Source organism: Pongo abelii, chromosome 8, assembly GCF_028885655.2.
Source record: "Pongo abelii isolate AG06213 chromosome 8, NHGRI_mPonAbe1-v2.0_pri, whole genome shotgun sequence".
Taxonomy (NCBI): Eukaryota; Metazoa; Chordata; class Mammalia; order Primates; family Hominidae; genus Pongo; species Pongo abelii.
In genome coordinates, this window is record NC_071993.2 from 111,617,979 (window position 1) to 111,640,410 (window position 22,432).

The 22,432-nt window shown below is 47.0% G+C and overlaps 1 protein-coding gene across 3 annotated transcripts in view; it reads left to right on the forward strand.

The window, feature by feature from the left end:
- Window positions 1-3,659: 3,659 nt before the first annotated feature.
- SORCS3 (sortilin related VPS10 domain containing receptor 3) overlaps window positions 3,660-22,432 on the forward strand; it is a 631,492-nt gene continuing 612,719 nt past the window's right edge. For 2 of the 3 annotated variants that reach the window (XM_054522833.2, XM_054522832.2), the window contains exon 1: window positions 3,660-5,003. In XM_054522833.2, coding sequence (XP_054378808.1) covers window positions 4,377-5,003 — 627 coding nt within the window. In that variant the 5' untranslated portion in view covers window positions 3,660-4,376. The remainder of the gene's footprint in view (window positions 5,004-22,432) is intronic. The other variant, XM_024253734.3, reaches the window with a different exon arrangement.

Here is a 22,432-nt window from a genome sequence, read left to right on the forward strand (position 1 = left end):
TGGGACAGCTCCTATCTTATAGGAAAACAAAGAATTTGATGATGACATGATGATGGTGATAATAATGATATAATAACAAGTACTACGAGGCTGTGGAGGCAAGCTCCATGGAAGAGGATTCTTCCATGAAGAAGGGTTCTTACCATGAAGCTCCTTCCATGTTGAAAACTGTGGCAGAGGACACATTCAAGGCTTAAGAAATACAGTAAGAAAGTTCATGGAGGTGGGGCAAGTACATGGAGCTTTGGATACCATTCTGTTTGGATTTTATAAAAATGGTAGGTCGTTGAAAAATTTTGAGGAGGGCAATTCATGATATAATCTTCCTTATGTTTTAAGAGGCTATTTCTGTCAACAGTGTGGAGCTGTGTTGTTTAAAACAGTAGCCACTAGTCACATGTGGTTGTGAAATGTGGTAGTGAAAAAATGTGGGTGGTCTGAATGGAAATGTGCTGTAAGTATAAAATACACACTGGATTTTGAAGACTTGGTGCAAAAATATGTAAAAATACATCAATAATTTTTATGTTGATTACAAATTGAAACTATTTTTGGTATCTTCAGTTCAATAAAAATTAAAGTTAATTTCATTGGTTCCTTTTTATTTCAATAAAGCTACTAGAAAGTTTAAAATTTCCTATGTGGCTTACATTACATTTCTATTTGAAGGTGCCAGTGTGGAGGCTGGCTAGGAGAAGGAAAGAAACGAAGACCAGGAGAAGAGAGGAAACTATTGCAAAACCTTAGGCAAGAGATGTTGAGGGTCAGATCTAAGGCAGTGGCTCTAGGAATGAACAGGAGAGGAGTGGTAAAAAAAAAAAAAAAGGCTTTTAAAAATAGGACGAGACAAGAGTTTTTAGGGGTGTGGGGATCCAAAAGAGGGAGTCAAGCTTGCAAGTCAAGTGTCTAGGTGACTAAGAAGATGTTGGGGTGATGGTTTTAGGTTTTGCTGCATATGGGTTTCAAGGTGAACACATAACACGTATGAAGCAATGAGGAAGTCAGGCGTGAAGCTCAAGAGGGGATGTGGTGAAGGTGTAGATCCAGGAGTCAACAGCAGGAAACGGTAGAAGGACAGAAATGGGCCTGATCACTGGGCTCATTCAGACAAGGAGAAAGGGAAAACAGAATGAGAGCCAAGCACGGAGAATTGGGGGAAATGATGGAGGTTGGGGCTCAGAATTTAAGATGTGGATAAAAGAAGACAAGCTTGACTGAGGCTGGCCAGGGAGGACCCAGAAGATCCTGGTACCATGTAGACCAAAGGAGACCTTTTCAGATGGGACAAGTTTACACATGCAGGAAGAAGAGGTTGTTGAGTGAGGCTGTCAGGCGTGTTGGGGTAGGCCTTTGACTGAGTCGCCTAAAAGCAGATGTCAAATTGCAAAAAGTCCAGGAGTGAGGAAGAGGATACTGTGGGTACAGGTGAGAACTACTGGGAGAAGTTTGGGCACTAGAGAAGGCTAATGGGGACTCAGAAGCAGGGGGTTGGAGGCAGGGGGATGGGGGTGGGGGCGGGGACAGAGGCAGCTCAGGGCTGAGGGCAAGGATTTTCAGGCAAAGGGTAAAGGAGGGAGAGGCTGCAGGTGGAAGAAGACTATAATTGATGGGAGCAAGGCCACGAAAACGGACTGGTGCAGGAGGCATGTGAAAATGTCACACTTGCGGGAGTCTTTCCTTTTTTGTTTGTTTTCAAACAAAAGCTTTTAAGCTACATCTCCTCAAGCCCATCCCAAGGATCCAGCTCTGCCCGGGTTCCATCTGGGTAGGGCCTTCTTCAGACAGGAGAGAGAGAAGGAGGCCCCTCTCAGAGCGTCTGCCTCTTTTGCACCCGACTGCTCCTGCTCAGAGGCCGCGGGAAGCTGCGGAGACCGGATGGTGCACCTCCCCAGGGCGCATAGGACTTGGGAGACCACACTCCTCCGGGCTGTGTGAGCCTCGGGTCCGCCCAGATCTCTAATACTGTGGCACCTCCGCCCAGAGCCTGAAGAGAAGAGCAGCACCGCGTCCCTCCCGAATCCCGAGCTTCGGCTCGGGCTGCAGCGCCGGGCCTCCTCCGGCAGGGGCGCTGGGAACTCGCGGATGGCCGGCTCTCGTCCAGCGCCCGGTCCCGCGCCCACCTGGGCCTGCGGCGCTGGAACTTTTCTTGGGACTACCCGCTACGCCCTGTCTTTGGAAACCCACAGATGCCAGGACCCGCCCCATTCTGGGCCGGACGTTGTCGCTGGCTTGGTTCTTCGGCCCAGCCTTCCCCGCTGCTAATTGCCATTTTGGCACCGGGTGGAAAGGCAAGTTCAAGAGGGCGGGGGCTCTCGGGAATCGCTGGATGTCTTCCTCCTTGGCCAGCTTAGATTCTCAGGCGCCTCTTCTGCCTCCTCCAGCCCTCTTGGCTCTTACCTGGCGCCCTTTCGCCTCCTCTTCTATCTCCCTCTTCCTTTTGCACCATTCTCTCGCCCCTTTTCTCCTTCATCTTGTCTTTCCTCTCTTCTCCCTCTCCCCCTTTCCCTCTATTTTCTCCTTCATTCCTTCCTCTCACCTTTCTTTCCTCTCCGCGCATTCCCCTCACTCTCGATCCACTTTAACCATCTTCCAGAGAGGAGGAACTCTATCTACTCCCGAAGGAGAAGAGCAGGGCTGGAGGCTGTCTCTCTCTCCCTAAGCCTCCTCCCTCCTGCCTGCTCCTTTCTTAATAGCTCCTCCTCTAGCTCCTCTAGTCTCAGACTTTTCAACCCCCAGAAATCCCAGGGGCTTCTCGGAGGCGGCGGGCTACACCACATGTCCTGGGGCCTGTAAACCGCAGCTGGAGGTCGTCTTTGGGTTTAGCTCACTTCCCTTCAGCCCACCTAAAGTCTCCGTCTTCCTACGGTCACGAAGGGTCTCAGCTGCAGCAAGCGCGCAGGCTACACTCCTGCAGTCGCGGATTGGGGACCAGATAAGCCCACGCGGCTCCCGCCCGAGTACCCTCTTAACTGGCGGCCGACACTTGGAAACAATTGAGTCCGTTCAGAAACGGACTGGGGAGAGTGAGGGCACGACCTCAAAATCCTAGCAGCAAAATGAGGTCTGGATCCTCCCTGGAAGAGCAGACATCTCGACTACTCTCTCGCCCCACCTCTGGTCGGGAGGTCCGGGCAAGGAGCATCCCTCAACCGAGAAGATCTGGCAAGTCCCCGATCCCACCGGGGCCTTCCGCCTCTTTTCCCTCATCCCCTAGGAGGCTTTATCAGGTTCTAACCGCTAGTAGTGGGGGCCGTGGGTGCTCGGGGCGCCAAGAGGAGGGGGCTGCCGAGAGCGGCCTGCCTGGTTCTCAGCATTGCCTCTTTGACCACTCGCAGGCTCCTGCAAATGCAAACACAGCCCGTGCGTGATCCGCGCGCTACCAAAAGCCGAGCGCACACCTCCCGCCCCCGCCCCACTTGCCATCGCTCACACTAACACGCACACATGCTCGTGCAAACGCGCACGCACGGAACCGCGCGCCCCCTCACATCCAGCCGCGCTCCCGGCCCGGCTCAGCCAGGTGCCCCCACGCGGCAGCGCCCGGTCGGCCCGCCAGCCCCCTGCGAACCCCTCGCCTCACGCCTGCCTGCCTGCGCGCACGCACGCGCACGCACGCATTCCCCACGCCCCCGCGCGGGGGCGCAGGCCTCGGGTGGCGGGGTTTGGCCGGGAGCCGGCCGGGCCGGGGAGCAGCGAGCAGAGTCCCGGGTGCATCCCGCGCTTGGCTTCCGTGCGCAGCCTCCCCGCGCGGAGGCACCTGGCTCCCCCTCGGCTCTAGAACGCAAACAGTTGGCGTTGAGCACACAACTCCTCCTCCTTCTCCCCCGAGACCCCTGTACCCTCCCCGCGCGCCATCTCCCGCCCCTCATAATAGGCCCGAAGAGTAAACCCCCAAACGCGTCCAGAAGCGGCTCCCAACTCTTCGCCGGGAGCACGTTGGAGGCTGGATTTCGGAGAGACTCGGGATTGGGGTCTATTGCCGGCCCCTCCTGGATCCGGCTTGATTTTCATATTTTAAGAAGATTTTCTTATTACCTTTGATTACTCCTTTTTACCAAATTTCTGGAGGAACTCAGTGGGGAGGAATGGGGGGAATCTGATTTTAAGAAAGAAAGCACCGAAGGGGCAATTATTAATTTTCCTCGGGTTTGGAATCACCCTCTGGACGAGAGAACGGGCGAGCGGGAGCTAGGAGGGAAGACTGGAGAGGACCGGCGAGGCGCGCCAGCCGGAGCCACCTCCTTCCCGGCCGCCCCCTCCCCACTCCCCCTACACACGCTCGCTCGCTCGCCGGCGCGCGCACACCCCCCGCGCCGGACCCGCACCTCGGCGGGCGCCACACACTCGGCAGCCCGAGCCGCGGTAGCCGCAGCGGGATGGAGGCGGCGCGCACGGAGCGCCCCGCAGGCTGGCCGGGGACGCCGCTTGTCCGGACGGGGCTCCTACTCTTGTCGACGTGGGTCCTGGCAGGCGCCGAGATCACTTGGGACGCGACAGGCGGTCCCGGACGCCCGGCGGCCCCGGCTTCCCGGCCACCGGCGTTGTCTCCACTCTCGCCGCGGGCAGTGGCCAGCCAGTGGCCGGAGGAGCTGGCGACGGCGCGGAGAGCCGCCGTGCTGGGGCGCCGGGCCGGACCAGAGCTGCTGCCCCAGCAGGGCGGCGGCAGAGGCGGTGAGATGCAGGTGGAAGCCGGAGAGACATCGCCGGCAGGCGAGCGGCGGGGCCGGGGCATCCCAGCTCCTGCCAAGCTTGGCGGCGCGAGGAGGAGTCGCCGGGCGCAGCCCCCAAGCACCCAGGAACGCGGGGACGCCTGGGCCACTGCTCCGGCAGATGGTTCCAGAGGAAGCCGTCCCCTGGCTAAGGGTTCCCGGGAGGAGGTGAAGGCGCCGCGGGCTGGGGGGTCGGCGACTGAAGACCTCCGGCTGCCCAGCACCTCTTTCGCGCTGACCGGCGACTCGGCCCACAACCAAGCCATGGTGCACTGGTCGGGACACAACAGCAGCGTGAGTACCCACCCGGCGGCGGGTCCACCTGTTTCCTGACACCGAAGGGGAATCGCGGGGGGCGGGTGGGAGCGAGGGACAGATAGTTGCTCGGGGGTCGAGGCGGGGGACGACTCGACTTTTCGAGATAACAGGTTTGTCCGATTCCCCCCACGCCCCCAACAGGTTAACGGAGTTTGTTGTTAGACGCTGTGTGCGTTTGTTTACTGGAGACCCTAGGCTTCGGGCCCCCGGGAGGGGAGTGGAGGAAGGGGCTTCTTAAAGATGAGTGGGGGAGGGATCTATGCTCACTTTCTCCCATATTTGGCTTGGAGGGTCAGTTTTCCTCTTTGCGGGGTGCTTGAATTCTTGGATGAGAAAAAGGGCTGACTTGGGGCGGGAGCCGCAGAACAGACCGATTCCTGCGACTGCCCGGGCTCCCCCTACCCCCACCCCCCCTCCCCCGCTCCCGTCACGCGAAAGGGAACCCGGAAGGCCATTCGAACTCGCAGCCTCCTGCTCGCCTCGGGGTCGCTGCTTTCCGCTCCAGGCGCGCAGTCCTCCAGCCCAAGAAGGAGGCTCGGCCAAGTCGGCCCCCAGCCTTGGCCTTCAGGTAACCCCGGTTCCTCCTTCAAAGTCCAGGGAGCGGCCCTGGAAAGCCGTAGCAGAGGCCGTAAAAAAAAGTTTAAAGCGTGAAGCGAAATTCCACACCCATCCAGCGCCCATGCCACACCGCTCGCCCTCACGCACGCACAGGCACACGGAAGTCGCTGAGCAGAAAACTCTCGCCTTCACCATTGCGTCCTGCGCCACAAACGGTTCCCTGAGCGGAGTTGGGTGCCTGAGCTTCCTGCACACCTCTCCCCCCGCTTTTCCCCGCCACCGGGTTCTCCTGGACAAGGATGTACCGAGAGGTGGCGTCGTTGAGCCCGGTCTGGCAGACTCCGGCGTTCCGGACTGGGCGCCGGACTGAGCATCGCGCCTGCCTGGCAGCAGCAGCGGCCCGCAGCGCGTGCCCGGAGGGGCTCCCCCTACCTCGCCTGCACCCAGCGCTGTGCAGCCAAGCAAAGAAAAGGCGAGGGACAGGTTTCCACCATCTCCCCCACTTCCCTCCTTCCCCCAGTCCCTACCTGAGCCAGATTTGGAAAATCTTTTCCTCTTCTCTGGCTCCATGGTTCGGATCAGAACCTGGCGTTGGGTAGGGTGCACGCTCCAGGCGGAGGATGACGGGTGTCTGTACAAGCAGCCTTGGGGAATTGATTTGATAGGAACTCACCCCGCAACTCCCTGCCGTTTTGTATTTCTCTTCATGACCGGTGTTTGAAAAAATTTCTCTGGGAAATTTTTGCCTTATTTTAACAGAGCCTGGGATGTCCAGGATTGGGTATCTAATAAGAGGAAAGCGAGGGGTCCACAGAAGGTAGCACATAAGCAATACCAAAGTGCAGATTTCTTGGTTTCTAATGATGCACAGCTCGGGCAGCCCAGCCTGGGTAGCCCATGCTGGGCTTGAAGGACCAGTGAAGACCAGCTTCGCAGCAGCGCGATGGCGGGCTTCATCTGCCTTGGATGAAGACCCCCATAGCCTCGGGCTGACAGCTCTGGCGAGAGGGGTGGACAATGTGTGCCTTTGCAGGGCTGGGTGATTGAAGACTTCCAAGTCCCTTCCAAGAGGACTTGGATATGTGTGTGCTGGGGGGAGATTCTCTGACCTCAGGGTTGATTCTCTGACAGCAGGGGTTGTGAATCCCAACTTCATTTTAGTTTGATAATTAGGGTGTGTGTGTGTGTGTGTGTGTGTGTGTGTTGGGGGGTTCTTACTTGGTGAGGAGGATGGATGGATGGATGGATAGGATGTGTGGAAGTAAATATATCCTAGGAAGAGGAGGATGTAATGTCTTTACATCTGTGGCTTCACTACTGCCTCATTAGGACAATATAAATTCACCCTCCCTGAAGAGTTTTTCTGTGTCTCTGCTTTTATTTTAAGGATTATTTTTGAGTATTTACAAAGCCTCTGAAGATGGGACTTTAGAGAAAATGCTTCCTGCAAATAGCAGTTAACTGTGCATGGCCTTCTTTGCTCATCTTCAAAGCAGTTGTGCAGCAGAAGAGGTGAGGGGCAGGTCTGGCCCGTGCTCCCTGGGGAAATGACTCTTCAGTCAAATGACGGCCAAAGGGGCTTGGGGACTGGAGCAGTTGGGCTTGGAGACCTTGGTGACAGCAATGAGATTGGACAATGTATGAACAGCCCACAGGGACTTATTGGTTGTGCTCTTGGCCAGCCTTACTGCCCGTGCAAGAGCACCACAGGTGGATGTAGGGCCACACACTGTCCTCTCTCTCCAATCTGGGGAAGAACTGCCTCTTTAGCCCCTAGGCTGGACCTGTCTTTTCTGACCACATTTTGTAGGCAATACGAGAGAGACATCCTTGATTATCAGGTCTGTGAGCCTCTGTAAAGAAGATGGAGAGGCATACTCACATGGCCCTGTCTTTGAGACTTTAAGGAAATCTCCTGGAGAGTCACTGGGAAACCAGTTTCAGCAACATTTACCCAGTTGGTTTTTCTCCTGTCCCCCTTTCCTGATGGCAGGAAAAGAAGGTGTTGTAAATAAAAGACAGGGTGAAGAGTGATGGGGATGAGAACACTTTGGGAAGATTCTTTCATCATTGGTTTCAAAGTGGAGGGAGATGTCCATAAAACAGAGAACATGGGGCCTAGCTCCAGGCTCTTCTGACATGGAAAGAGAATTTTATCTTTTCTTCTGGCTTCTGGAGTATTAGACATGTCCTTCTTCAGGAGGCCACCAGTTTAATTTTTAACACAATGAGGGTTTCCTTGCTCTTCTTCCAAGTGTCTCTGATGCACCTGATTACTTGATATGAGTTCCCTTTTGGGGAGCGTTTTCAGTAACCCTATGAAATTGAAAATTGAACTCCATTCTGACCGAGTTTACAGTCAGGGATGCAGGGTGGGACATGAAGGAGAAGGGCCCTCAGCCCACCCCGTTGGTCCAGTGTGTGCCCCAGGTGGTTGAGGGTACAGGAGGAGACCCTTGACCAAGGCTTCGGGTGGGTATTTGCCTTGGTCCCAGGACTGAGAAGAGATGGCTTTGGGGGCAAAGGAGAAGGAGTGCAACTGGCTTTGGGCAAAGGAATCAGGAGGGCATGGGGTCTGGGCACCACCTCTGACCATGTTGCCTGCCAGGTGTTCTGGCTGGAAAGTGAGTGGACTTGGCCTTGGAGCCTTTACTCTGGAGGAGCGATTTGCTATTTTTTCTCTCCAGTTGCCTCCAGCTGGAATCCTGGTGATTAATGGGTTAGAGAGTGTTTCACAAACACCCAGAGGGAGCCCAGTCCCCGTGGCTTACAGGGAAACAGAAAAACACATTATTCTGTCCTTTTCCTTCAAATGAAAGAAGAAGCCTCCCTGCTTGCTCAGTGAGTTGGCAAATGGCTCTGGAGAGTGGAAAGTTGTGAAGGCACAGTCCACTTCTCCACACCCCCTCCTCCTTGGATTAACCCTTCATGGGGCCCCCCATTCCTGGTGCCGAGGTGAAAACACTGCATCTGCCCTAACATTGATCTTCATTTCCTTCCAGCAGCGCACTCGAAGTGGCAGCAATTTGCAGGCTGCTGCCCCTGCAGTGTGTCTGCTTGGAATACTTGCCAGGTAGTTCTCAATTAATGTGCCCAACACTGCATCTTGGTGAAGAGAAATGGGGAGATGCTGATATTTCTAGGCCCTCCCAGATCACCCTGCCCTGAGCATACCAGTAGGTGTAACACAGAGATTATCCCAGGCAGGATTTCCTACCCTTAACTAATTCAGCTGGACTGTGTTCTAAAATATTTACTCCTAATGTGCAAAATAGTGACAGATTTGATCACATTAATTGTATTTCACTCACTGGATCATCTAATTGTGGCTCCCAAACAGATTTTTCAAATAGCTTTTGGCTGGATTGCCTTGTCTTCATCGTCCCTGCTCACAGTTCCTGTGTCACAATATCTTAATGCATTCTGCCTTTTTCGAGGCTTAATAAAGAAGCCTGCCACAGAAGCCATTCTTCAGGGTTTTGCCAAAAAAAAATTGTTTTCAATTAGTATTACATGGGGAAACCATCTCACTTGAGATGTAGCTGGGAAATGCATGGGGACATAACAGCACTAATTGCTCCTGGTCATTGTTGGTCTGAGGGGCCGTGGGGAGAGGAGGAGCTGGGCACAGGTTATTTATCTGCTCTGTGATTTCTCTGATGGCTGGATTACAGGGTGTGATTTCCTTCTCAGATCCTTCAGTGATTTCCAAGGTGAGCAGAAGTTGCAGACTCCTTAATTGGGAGGTCTGATTTAGTGATTACAGAAATGCAGTGGCTGGAACTTGCTTTGTAGCTGGCAAAGAAGAAATGCCCAGAAGCGGCTTCTCCAGTGGTGTTGGATTTAAGGGAAAGGGAGTTGGTGACTTCAGTGGCAGGAAGGCTCAGTGGACAGAAGGGAAAATTGCTTTTTCCTTGGACTGTGTAAATCTATTGTCAGTGAAGGAATCCTGGAACTGGATGATCTGTGGGCCCTGAATCATCTCATAAGGAGCAGAGAGGTGCGACAAAGCAGACACTCTGTGATAGAAAGATTTGGCTGGAGACTAGTGGTTTATCCAAGGCTAGGTACAGATTGGCTAAGTCACTTAAGGCCTGTGGCTTGACCTACCTGTTGATTTCCTGCTTTCTGCCTTTTTTGGCCTCTTGGCTGGTTTGAGATACTTCCCTTAAAGGGAGAAAATGTCAAAGGATGATTCTGCAGTAAGTTTGAAGGAGAAAAGAGGCCTTGTGGAGGAGGAGGTGGGAAATATAGAATGTGAATGCCTAGTGGGTCACTAGGCAGTTCTGGTAAGCAGAACTGGCTCTGTGGGATGGATCGAATTTGGCTAACCAAGTTTATTCTCCTGGTGTTGTGGGTAACTGAGAAAAGGCTCTGGATAGGGCTCTGACTTTGTTGGTAGTCACTGGAGATGAGGGAGCTTTGCCTTACACATGGTTGGCACTTGATAATGTTTGACTGAGTGAATGAAAGACAGTCTCAAGTCTCATCAAGCAGAAGCTATAAAGGAATTAGAAATTGTTGTTGCCTGGGATAGCAATGATTTCAGAACTTGACAGCTACTGTAGCCAGGAGTGTTTCATCTGGTGTGTCTACATTCTGGCTTGAGGAACTTTGGTTTCTTAAATTCAGATCCAGAGTCCATTAGCCTGGCATTCAAGGCTATGTATGTCCCGGGTCTACTTCTCCAACTTTGGATTTGACTCTTCCCTGATTGAGTCCTGCATTCTGGCCGGGGCAGCGCCTTCATTGTCCCAAGCACCTTGAGGTCTGTTCCACTTGGGGTACCCTTCTTTCTTGATGAAAGGGCACCTGTTATTCATAGCTCAGTTCAACATTCAGACTCAGTGGCTCTGTGAAACTTTCCTTGGAAGCATTTATTTCTCTTTTCCCCTACTTGTTTATAGAATTTGCAGAATGCACCACACATTTGGTCATATTTAGTTTAGTACTTACTTTAGTCTTATATTATTTGGTGAGTGTTTTGAGGGTAAGAGCTGAAATAATTAAAACAGCACCCCCTCCCTCCAATCACCATCAAGTGTGAGTTCTGTTCTTCTCCTCCATGCCTGGCAGCATGTGCCGTAGGGTAGTACATAGCTCAGTAATACTGAACTCACCTGGGGAGTTGGACCGTGCCTTAGCTGCAGGGTAAGAGGAGAGGAAAGAAGATCATTTTGCCCTAAGATAAGTAGCAGGTTAACACTGTCTCTTAATAACACTGAGTTTAGACAACTGGTGTATTATTTAATGTATGAATGTTACCATAAGATTCAGAGGGATCTCTATGCTACTTAGTAAGAGGATAGAAATAAGGACTAGTTAACAATCCTGGCTTCTCATGCACTTCAAAGATCAGATGGACACCCCCATAAGACATTCATCCATTTTCTGAGTGTTTCCTATGTATGTGGCATTCTCCTAGAAACTGTGGGGTTGGTAGAAGTGTGATGGAGAGGAGACAAAGAAGGATGAGACAGCATTTGCCTCGTAGTCGTGCTGACATGCTTTGGATGTGAGACTGCTCTTCTGTAAAGTTAAATAACACATGACAAGACGACAGATGCCATGGGGTGATATGTGGTTAATTGTCAAGTGATCGTTTCAGGCTATGAGCTCACAGAAGAGAGGATCCCTGTGGGACATACTACAGGAATTTGAGACTTGCAGAATGTCAAGGCTGGAAGTGCACTTGGGAATTGTCTTCATCAAATCACTCATGATAGAGATGAGGAGATGAGGCTCAGACAGAAACGTGGCAGCCGACCTTGGACCCTGCTTATGTTTTTTCTCTTGGAAGAGCCATCCCCTCTTCCCACCCATTTTTCTCCTTTCTTCTCAGGTTAATAGAGCATTTTCCTTCTAAGAGGATTTGTGTGTTTTCACTCTGGTGAGGTGCCCATTTTATAGGTAGGGTAGACTGAGGCCCCAGGATGGGTATCATATGAGGCTAGTCAGAGAGATTTGGGAATAGATTCTTTCCTTCTGTTCTGGGGCCATGCTCTATAGTCACCCTGCCCATCCACCGCGGTGGCTGCAGACAATGAATAACAAGCTAGTTAATGTCGGACAAGCTGTATCTTACTAACCATTGTTAATGGGGGCCTCTTGTGAGTCACCTTGTTATTTAAGTTAGTGAGTGAATCAAGCCTGGTTACATCACAACCAGGAATATTTTGCTCATTTATTTTGATCAGTGTAGTTTGGATTTAATTATTTATGGAAATACTGTTGTTTATAGTACACTAATAAATGTTCTATAGTAAATTTGGAAAAAATAATGGAGTCTAAGAACCTCAGGATTGCACAGATTGTTTTCTGCTATTGAGTGCATGCAGGGAATCAGAGGAAGCCATCCCTGCTTGGTTGAGATGAGAGGGACCTGCAGCAGAGTGGGGCCAGCAGGGTTCTTGGTCAGTAAAACTGTGCCCTTGGCTAAGTAGGGGACTGTTACTTGGCATGCATTGGAGAGAGAAAAAACCTAATTAGGGGAAAAACTGGAAATAAAGCTATGTAGGATAATCAAGGCTTCTATTGGGTTGTGGGATTATTTAGTATGGGTGTATGGTACAACTTGTGTGAATTCGTATTTGTGGAGAGATTTCATCATGAATGCAATCCTCTTCCGGATTTGTTGAGAACAGATAGACTGGGAACCTGAAACAGGCCACATACTAAATAAGATCATGGATTTTGCAGCCAGGTGCCTGGGTTCAAGTCCTGCCTCTGTTTCTTAATAGCTGTGTGACATTGGGCAAGTTGTTACCCTCTCTGCTGTTTCTTCATCTGAGAAAAGGGGGTGATGATATAGTATCTCTACCTTGGGCTGTTGTAAGAATTAAGTGAGACTGTACAGGGCAGAGCGCTTAAAAGAAGTGCCTGACCCATTTGTAGCAAGCACTCAAGATACTTTAGTTTAGTTATTATTTTTATATCTGGAAGGGGCCTTCCCTTAATTTTCAGATGGAAATGTTGAAGCAGAGGAAGGAGGCACTTGCTCAAAGTTTCCCAGTGAGCTGATGGCAAGGCCTTGGCTAGAACCCAGTTCTCATCAAGATGCTCATTTCAACCACCTCCCATAGTTCATGTCCCCAGTCAATGAGTTTTTGCCATGTCTACCTTTTATGTCGTGCTAAAGTAGATGTTGAAAAGGATCTAGAAGTGAATAACTGGGGACCTGTATTCTTGAAATTCATACTCAGAATTTGTAATAGAAACAGAATCATATTCGTTAGATGATTACACTAATAAGCTATGAATAAGTTTAACATTATTACAGGGCTTTTATTGCATGGAGAGTTAAGGGATCCAGAAAGATGAAGAGTAGCTTCTCTCAGATTGGGCATCCATGATACAACTCACAGCTAATCAAGGGAGACTTCTTGAGGGAAGTGAGTAAAGTGTGTAGCTTCTAGAACATTGGAGAACACTGGGTTGCTGGGGCTGGTTGACAAGCAGATCCCATTGTGCCAAAAACTCATCTATGCCAAAGTCATGGCCTAGACCTCAATGTTACATTTTTCCTCTCCTCTTCTGTATTTGTGCCTGCTGTGAAATGGGCATATCACATGGATTGGAGCTATCTGTAGAATATCTGCAGCCTGTTCCCCAGAATTATCACACTGGTACAATCCACTACTTTGTGGTGATCTATACCCATAGAGTTGTAGGCTTGAATTCCCTTTTTGCCTTCACCCTATGTACCAAGATTGGAACCTGAGAGCCCTACGTAGACACTAGAGGGAGTGTTGCCCTGGGAAAGAAGTGAAAATAAATAGGATGAAATAACAAGACAATGCTGTACCAGGAATTGTTCTGAAGGAGGGAAGATGAAAAGTAGCCTGTAAGTGAATTGTGTAGGGGTTGTATGATGATCCATAGATGAATAGTCATTTGGCAGCAGGACAGTTTTCAATCCTTGGGGGCTGATCATTCAGCCTCTTCCTACAGAAAAAAGGGGAGTAGATACAAACACGTTCATTCAGCAGTTAGATACTCAGACCATTAATGACTGAACTAACACTCTACAAATAGATTCAGCTGGAAGTGATGCTTAGGCTGGGTTCTCACATCTCTTCTGTATTTCCTTCCTTTTTGCTTCCTTGCTCTCTTGTTTCTGGTGGTTAGTCAATATGTGCTTATTGAGTTGAACAGAATAAATACTTGCTTAAATACTTAAAAGTGCCTGGGTAAAGAACAGGTGTCTTGGGGATGGAGTAGTGTCTGGCCTGCTGTTGCTGGCCTGGGGTCTGCACCCTGGGACATTGCGGTTGTCTCTCACAGGCTCTCAGGTCCCACATGCCTGACATCCTCCCAAAAGCCTTTTTGACATCTATGGTGAGGTAGGCAGTTTCTCATTCAGATGGTTAGAATCAGGTTAAAGATTACACTGCTGCATAAGAAATAAACTTTTTCTTTTAAAAATCTGTTCTCAGTGGGAGATGAAGAACAATTACTGAGTTGAACATTTTCAAGACTAGAAAAATAGCTCAAGCTGCCATATCTGAATGTGATTACACATAGTGGGGGAACTTGTCTACAATAAGAGTTCTGAGACAATGAAGCTGGTGACACAGAGAAACTTGTTTTCCAGAGTGGTGGTGGAAGAGGAGGGTATCCTTACTGGTGAAAGAGTTGCTTATCTCACTGTGTTGCTTTCAGTGTTATTCATGCTTGAAAGCAAACTTTTGTTTGAAAGATTTCTCAAAACTCTAAAGCGTCTTTTCTGTCATGAGAAGGTCCCTAAGCCACAGCAACCTTGAACAAGTCTCTAAGCCTTAGTTTCACTGCCTGTAAAATGATGATAATACTGGACTTGCAGGATTGTTGTGAATCTTAGAGATGATGCCTATAAAGGGCCTAGCATAATAGGCTATTTTAACATAAGAATGTTAATTTTTGTAATTCCAGTACTTTGGGAGGCTGAGGCGGGCAGATCACTTGAGGTCAGGAGTTCGAGACCAGCCTGGCCAACACAGTGAAACCTCTGGGCTCTACTAAAAAAAAAAAATACAAAAATTAGCTGGTGGCACATGCCTTTAATCCCAGCTACATGGGAGGCTGAGGCTGGAGAATCTCTTGAACTCAGGAGGCAGGGGTTGCAGTGAGCCAAGATGGTGCCACTGCATTCCCCAGCCTGGGTGACAGAGTGAGACTCCGTCTCAAAAAAAAAGCATGTTAATTCTTATTTGGAGATCTGTTGGTACTCTATCTGCATTCCCGGGATGTTCCTTTGCTCTGCATGCTGGCTTGATTTCCAACCACCAGCACCAGGGACCAGCTTTCCCTGGCCACTGTAGCTTGCTTTGATCACACAAGGTACAGGCTGGAAGAGTCAAGGAATTAGTGCCTGTGAGGGTGCAGGGAGCAGCCACTACCAATGACTGGTAGGAGTTGATGGATAAATATCCAGCCCCCTTGACCACTGGGGTTGGCTAACTCTGAGACATGTTTCTTTCATGGTTTCCCAGAGCTCCCCGTGGGATTAAACCCCAGTTTTAAATATATTTTAAATGTGTCTGTGTGTGTTTTAAATGGGTGCATTATTAGTAAGGAGAGAGCCTGCAAGTATGATTTTAAAAAATGGAAAATGCTTCTTTCAAGCATGTCTAGCTTTGGTCTTACTTCAAGCACATGTATTTTCATTCATTCTTTCACTCATTCATTCAATAATTTGTTTGCTTAGTATGATGCCAGTTAAGTTATTTGAATTTTCTGGGATTCAATTTCCTCACCTGTAAAATGAAAAAGTTGCAAAAATTGGTGCAGCCCATCTCACCACAAAGTAGATGTGGTATTAGGTCAGTCATTTCTTGGTGGGTGAAATGGGCACAATCCTATTTGCTCCCTTTATGTCACAGTTAAAAAATGAGATGGTGCACATGGAAGCATTTTGAAAAGAATAGGGGGTGATATGAACTCAAGTTGTTAGTTTACCTCACTTCTCCTTTATTCCTTAAGGAGCTAGAGACCCTTTGACAACAGATTTGAGACCAGGTGCAGCTCTTGCCTTCTTCTGCCTTCTCTCAGTACAAATGAACACTTCCATTAACACGCATACCATGGTAGTAAACCCAAGATTCTTATTCCAGGCATGATGTGCAATTTATTTCAAGGCACGTCTGATATAATAAAATTCTCAGATGGGAGGGTAATTTGGATGTTTTAACAGAACATTTGCCCCAGGTCGTGACCTGTATTGATTGCTGTGCCTTACTCTTTTCAGATCATGTGAAGTGTTTAGAGAGCACCTAGTGTATGCCTAGTGAGGCAGCATGTGCAAAAAAATCTATGTGATGCAGACTAGACACCCAAGAAAACTTACAATTTTGTGTGTGGTAAACATATATTGGACAGATATTGCAGAGAACAGTGTGAGATAGCATAAGACGTGCTAATTGGAGCATGCTTAGGAAATAACTTGAACATAATCAAGACCACAGTGAATGAAAATTAATGAAATTATTAAAAAATTCTGGTTGTTTTTATTATCTGCAACAAAATCTACTAGCACAATAAGAAATAGATGTCGTATTCTATCACCAAACCTGGGACACTTGACAAGGAGTGTTCTGAGCTTTGAGGTCAAATAGATTACCTGTTGTTCTAGCAATTGTTCAGAATTCTGCTATGTCAGTGTGGTGTATAAATTTCTTGTAGAGAACTCTGTTTTACCGTGTGTTTCTACTTGTTTTATTTTCTTTATAGGAAGATAAAGAATATGCTATTTCACTATAGTACTATGATATTCCAACTTTTTAGTTGTATTATTATTAGATATTCTAATTTGTACTGATTTCTTTCTTTCTAGGCCTGTTTCCCTTCTGTCATCTTGAGATTTCTATTTATTTTACTCTTGGATTAGTGCCTCTGCTTTTTGGATCCCATTCCTCTGTTGTGGGCTGCTTTTCATTTTTCTGTGGCATATCCTCAAGTAATCTTTCTCAGAGAATGCATGGGAATGTCTTGGTTTATACCTCTTGTCCTGATAGAATATGAATAGATGTATTTTGACTCTCAAAAGATCCAGGCTTAGATGATGAATCATATGATCACCCAGTGCTTGGGAGATATTAATGCTTTAAAATTTTTAATTTAAAAAATTTTTTGTGGGTACATAGTAGGTGTATATATTTATGGGGTACGTGAGATGTTTTGGTACAGATATGCATTGCATAATAATCACATCATGGAAGATGGGATATCTATCCATTCAAGCACTTATCATTTGTGTTACAAATAATCCAGATTATACTCTTTTAGTTATTTTAAAATGTACAATTAAAATTATTATTGACCCTAGTCACCCTTTTGTGCTATCAAATACTAGGCGTTATTCATTCATTTTACTTTTTGTACCCATTAATAATCCCCACCTCCCCCTCTCCCCCACTACCCTTCCTGCCTCTGGTAATCATTCTTCTACTCTATACCCATGGGTTCAGTTGTTTTCATTTTTAGATCCCACAAATAATTGAGAACCTGCCATGTGTGTCTTTTGGTGCCTGGCTTATTTCACTTAACGTAATGACCTCTACTTCCATCCATGTTTTTGCAAATGACTGAATCTCATTCGTTTTTATGGCTGAATAGTACTCCATTGTGTATATGTACCAGATTTTCTTTATCCATTCATCTGTTGATGGACAGTTAGGTTGCTTCCAAATCTTGGCTATTGTGAATAGTACTGCAGCAAACATGGGAGTGCAGATATCTCTTTGATATATTGATTTCCTTTCTTTGAGTATATACCCAGCAGTGGGATTGCTGGATTGTATGATAGCTCTATTTTTAGTTTTTTGAGAAACCTCCAAACTGTTCTCCATAGTAGTTGCACTAATTTACATTCCCACCAACAGTGTACAAGGGTTCCCTTTTCTCCATGTCCTCACCAGCATTTGTTATTGCCTGTCTTTTGGATATAAGCCATTTTAACTGGGGTGAGATGATATGTTATTGTAGTTTTGATTTGCATTTCTCTGATGATCAGGAGATCCACTTTTAAAAAAGATTCTTGGCATGTCTAAAATTTTGTTTTGCTCTCACATTGGCTTGGTGGTTCCTCTGGACATAGAAATCTAGGGTCAAAAAAAGTTTTTCTTGGATTTGGGAAGTACTTAGGTTACTTGATGATTTTGTATCATGTGCTATTTGGCATTATATGTGTCTCCCCTTCTACTCATGGACTGATGAAGGTGGGAAAAGGAGGTGCATAACATCAGATACCTGTGACTTTGTTCAAATTAGTGATGTGCAACCCTTGAGGAAGCCTGATGCTTTAAAACTGGATTTACACAAAATCGGTAGTATAAGGTGGGAGATTAAATGCTCTGCAGAACCATTTGCTATTGACACTCATTATCCAAATACCTTCAATGTAAAACTCAACCAAAAGAAGTAGTTTTAGGCAGGGTGCGGTGGCTCATGCCTGTAATCCCAGCACTTTGGGAGACCGAGGCAGGCAGGTTACCTGAGGTTGGGAGTTTGAGACCAGTCTGGCCAACATGGTGGAACCTTGTCTCTAGTAAAAATTCAAAAATTAGCCAGGTGTGGTGGCACACACCTGTAGTCCCAGCTACTTGGGAGGCTGAGGCAGGAGAATCACTTGAACCGGGGAGGCAGAGGTTGCAGTGAGCAGAGATCACATCACTGCACTCCAGCTTGGTTAACAGAGCTCTGTCTCAAAAAAAAAAAAAGGAGTAGTTTTATTTATTTAATTTTAGCTTCGGGGGTACATGTGAAGGTTTGTTATGTAGGTAAACTCATTTCATGGGGGCTTGTTGTACAGATTATTTTGTCACCCAGGTATTTAAGCCTAGTACTCAATAGTTATTTTTTCTGCTGCTGCCATCCTCCACTCTCAAATAGCCCCCAGTGTCTGTTGTTCCTTCCTTTGTGTTCATGAGTTCTCATCATTTAGCTCCCACTTGTAAGTGAGGACATGTGATATTTGGTTTCTTTTTATTTAAAAAAATTTAAAATCATTTTTAAAAACCACAGCAATAGCCAATTAATATGGTTTGGAACTGTGTTCTTGCCCAAATCTCATGTTGAATTGTAATCCCCATTGTTGGAGGTGAGGCATGGTGGGAGGTGCTGGGATTGTGGAGACAGATTTCTCATGAGTGGTTTAGCACCATCCTCTTGGTACTGTCCTCGTGACAGTGAGTGAGTTCTCATAAGATCTGGTTGGTTAAAAGTGTGCAGTGCCTCCTGCCCCCACCCCGCCTTGCTCCTGCTCCTGCCGTGTAAGACATCTGCTCCCCCTTTGCCTTCTGCCATGATTGGAAGTTTCCTGAGGTCTCCCCAGAAGCAGAAGCCAATGTGTTTCCTGTACAGCCTGCAGAACCATGAGCCAATTAAACTTCTTTTATTAAATATAAAATACACAGTCCTAGGTATTTCTTTATAGCAATGTGAGAATGGACTAACACATCAATATTCAATATATATTTGTGGAGTCCCCTCTATGTGCCAGGTGCTGCTGGATTCTGAGTCTGTAATGGTGAGTAGTGCTCTGATTGAGAGGTACATGACAACACTAGGGACATTTAACTTAGGAAGGGCAGAGAGGGAGATGCAGATGAGTGGAGATTGCAAAGATGTGCGGGGTGGATTAGGTGCAGAGGAGAGGGCATAGTGTTCTGGGCATAGGGCTTCTGTGGCAGGGAGGAGCAAGGGGAAAGGAAGGACAGTGTGGCTGGAGCAGAGGGGCTGGGGGATGGTGAGAGATGAGATGAAGCTAGACAGGCAGGCATGGGCAGGACTAAGCAAGGGTTTAGTTCTTTATCCCAACAGCAAAGGGATGGCCTGGCTTGGTGGCTTATGCGTGCAATTCTAGCACTTTGGGAGGCTGAGGAAGGCAGATCCCCTGAACCCAGGAGTTTGAAAGGCAACATGGAGAAACTCTGTCTCTACAAAAAATACACACACAAACAAAATTAGCTGGGCATGGTGGCATGCACCTGTGGTCCCAGCTACTCAGGTGGCTGAGGCTGAGGTGGGAGGATCACTTGAGCCCAGGAGGTTGAGGCTGCAGTGAGCTGTGATCATGCCACTGCACTCTAACCTGGATGACAGAGTGAGACCTTGTCAAAAAAAAAAAAAAAAAAAAGAAAAAGAAAAAAAGTAAAGAGGTGAGCCATGAAAAGTTTTATAGTAGGAGAGTGATAAAATGATAAAATTAAATGTACATTAAAAAATCACTCTGATCACCCTGTGGGTTAAAGGGAAAAAAGGATGAATGCTAAGAGGATGTAGCTGAAGAGGATGATGGCTTGGATGGTGGCAGTGGGGGTAGATAAGAAGGAGTCCACTGAAGAAATATTTGGCAGATGTAGTTGATTGTGTCGTTAGCTCCCATTCTTAATTTCTCTTTATAACTCCCTTTGTATGGGACCTTTGCAGTGCCCTCTCTCTGAATGGGACCTTCTTCCCCATCTTCTAACTTTTGGTTTGGCCTTGTGACTTGCTTGGCCAATAGAGAGTTGGAAGTGATAGTGTGCCAGTTCTAAGCTCAGTTATCAAGAAGGATGTGTGTTTCTACCTGTTTTCTTGTGCCTTTGGGGTGGCCATGAGAAAAACATAGCCTATTGGTCTCAGGAAGAGGATGAGAGACAACTAGTACATAGCCATTCCCAGCCAAGCCCACGCTAGACCAGCCCAGCCCAGCTAGAACCACCTAGCTGAGCCCAGTTATGATCAGCCAACCCCAAGCTGCCCTGAATATTTCTGAGAATAAAGTGATTGATTGTTGTGAGAATAAGTGATTGAGATTTAGGTGGTTTATTTTGCAGCATTTTTGCAGCAGGTAAAATCAATAGAACTTGAGAGATTGGATGTAGCAAATTTGTGGGAACATAATTATAGTATAAAGTGAGGTTCACCTATATTTCGAGATCATTAGCCTGCTACATACATGCTCAGGGATGGACTTAGGAGTGTTTTTTTGGTGGTTGCCTGCCCCTTGCCTCTCTTTACAATTCATGATTTCTTTTTCTGGAGCTGAATGCGGTAGGCCAGATTTATAGTCCGAAAGAATTAATTGTCCACTCTTTTTCCTTCTCACTCTCCTTCTGGCAGGCTAATCAGATTCCAGCAGAGCCTGAGAGCTGAGTAATCCTCAGTTCCCTCAATAGGGGCCTTCAGACCCTAACATTTAGTGTATTCTTGTTGGAGTTGAAATCAATTTTAGCTCTAACTGTGAAGATGGAATTTCACTTGAAGGGGTGAGAAATACAGGGCCAGGGATTTTCTTGGTTTTGACTGATTATTTAAAATATATTAGTTCTGATAAAATATTGAGCTTTTAAACAACACATTTAATATAGGGAATTGTACTTTATTTGTTAATGGAAGTTGCAGGGAGATTGGTAGGAGTTGTGCTAAAGTGCACTGTGGTGATTTTGCAAAGTATAGTAATTACTGTAATATTTTGTTGAATTATTAATATCTACTATGCCTACAGGAACATAAGATTCTGCAGTCGAATTCATTTTAAAATTGCCTTTCTCCCTTCTGGTTTTGTTTTGTGTTTTGTTTCTTGTGCACTTACTAATTTTTAAAGAAATAGGGTAGGGCAGTGTTAATTATATTGTATGAAACACTGTTGTCACATGCTAACTGAATATATGCTTCTTCCAAACCGGTTTGCAGTGGCAGATTGAGGGATGCTGAAAGAATCATGTCTGGGGAGAAAGGGCTCATCCGTGTGTTTTTTTCAGGAGCTGAGATGAAAAGAGAAAAATAGCAGAGAGGTCACATGTATGCACATGAGTATTTCGTCTTCATGCTTCTAAGCAGAGCTGGTTCTACCTGTAGATGAAATTGGTAGGTGTTTAGGCATGTGTGATGAAACAGCACAAGTCTCCTTTTTTATTTTGAGATGGAGTTCACTCTTGTTGCTCCGGCTGGAGTATGCAATGGCATGATCTTGGCTCACTTGGCTCAGTTTGTATTTGTATTTTTAGTATAGGCAACATTTCATTATGTTGGCCATGGTGGTCTCGAACTCCTGACTTCAGGTGATCCACCCACCTTGGCCTCCCAAAGTGGTGGGATTACAGGTGTGAGCCACAGCGCCTGACCTCAAGTCCCCTTTCTTAATTGCCTTGACAGTGATTACTTAGTGTCTATTATGTGCTCAAATGAGATTATTGTGCATGATGATGATGATGATGATGATGATGGTCATAGCTTACAGGTTGTTACCTGAGTGGGCTCATGCTGCAATAGGACTCTGGATGGAGTGCAGGGTTATAAATAAGCACTTTTTTTGTTGTTGTTGTTTGTTTGTTTTTTGGTTGTGGCTAAATTGAAATTGCAGGACTAGACTTCACATGAATATCTGCCAGCTTTATGAAATGGTGTAAGTCAGTCAACATCTGAGACTTAAGTTTCCTCATCTGTTTAATAGTTGCAAGGATCAAAATGAAATCATGTTTTGAAAGGGCATTATAAACTATAAATGTACAGATATTTTTAAGGAAATATCATTGTAATTAAATTGTGGAAGAAGTTGCTCATACTCATGTTGTGATTTTGAAGGGGAGCAAGGAGGACTTTTTTCTTGATTTTATTTTTTCCTTTCCAGAATCTTCACAATTAGAGGACCATTTTTCATGTTGAACGTTGTTCCCTCTGAGGTCCTCTTAAAATATAAATAATTCAGAGACAATATTTAGAGCTGGAAAGAACACAGAATGACCTAACTACATCTTTTTTCTGACATAGAAAATGTGGGCAAGAGAGATTGTATAGTGCCCAAATTCATCCAGATAGTAGAAACACCTGCATCAATGTCCAGTTCTCTGACTTTTAGTCCAGTGCTCTTTCTGTAACACTCTGAT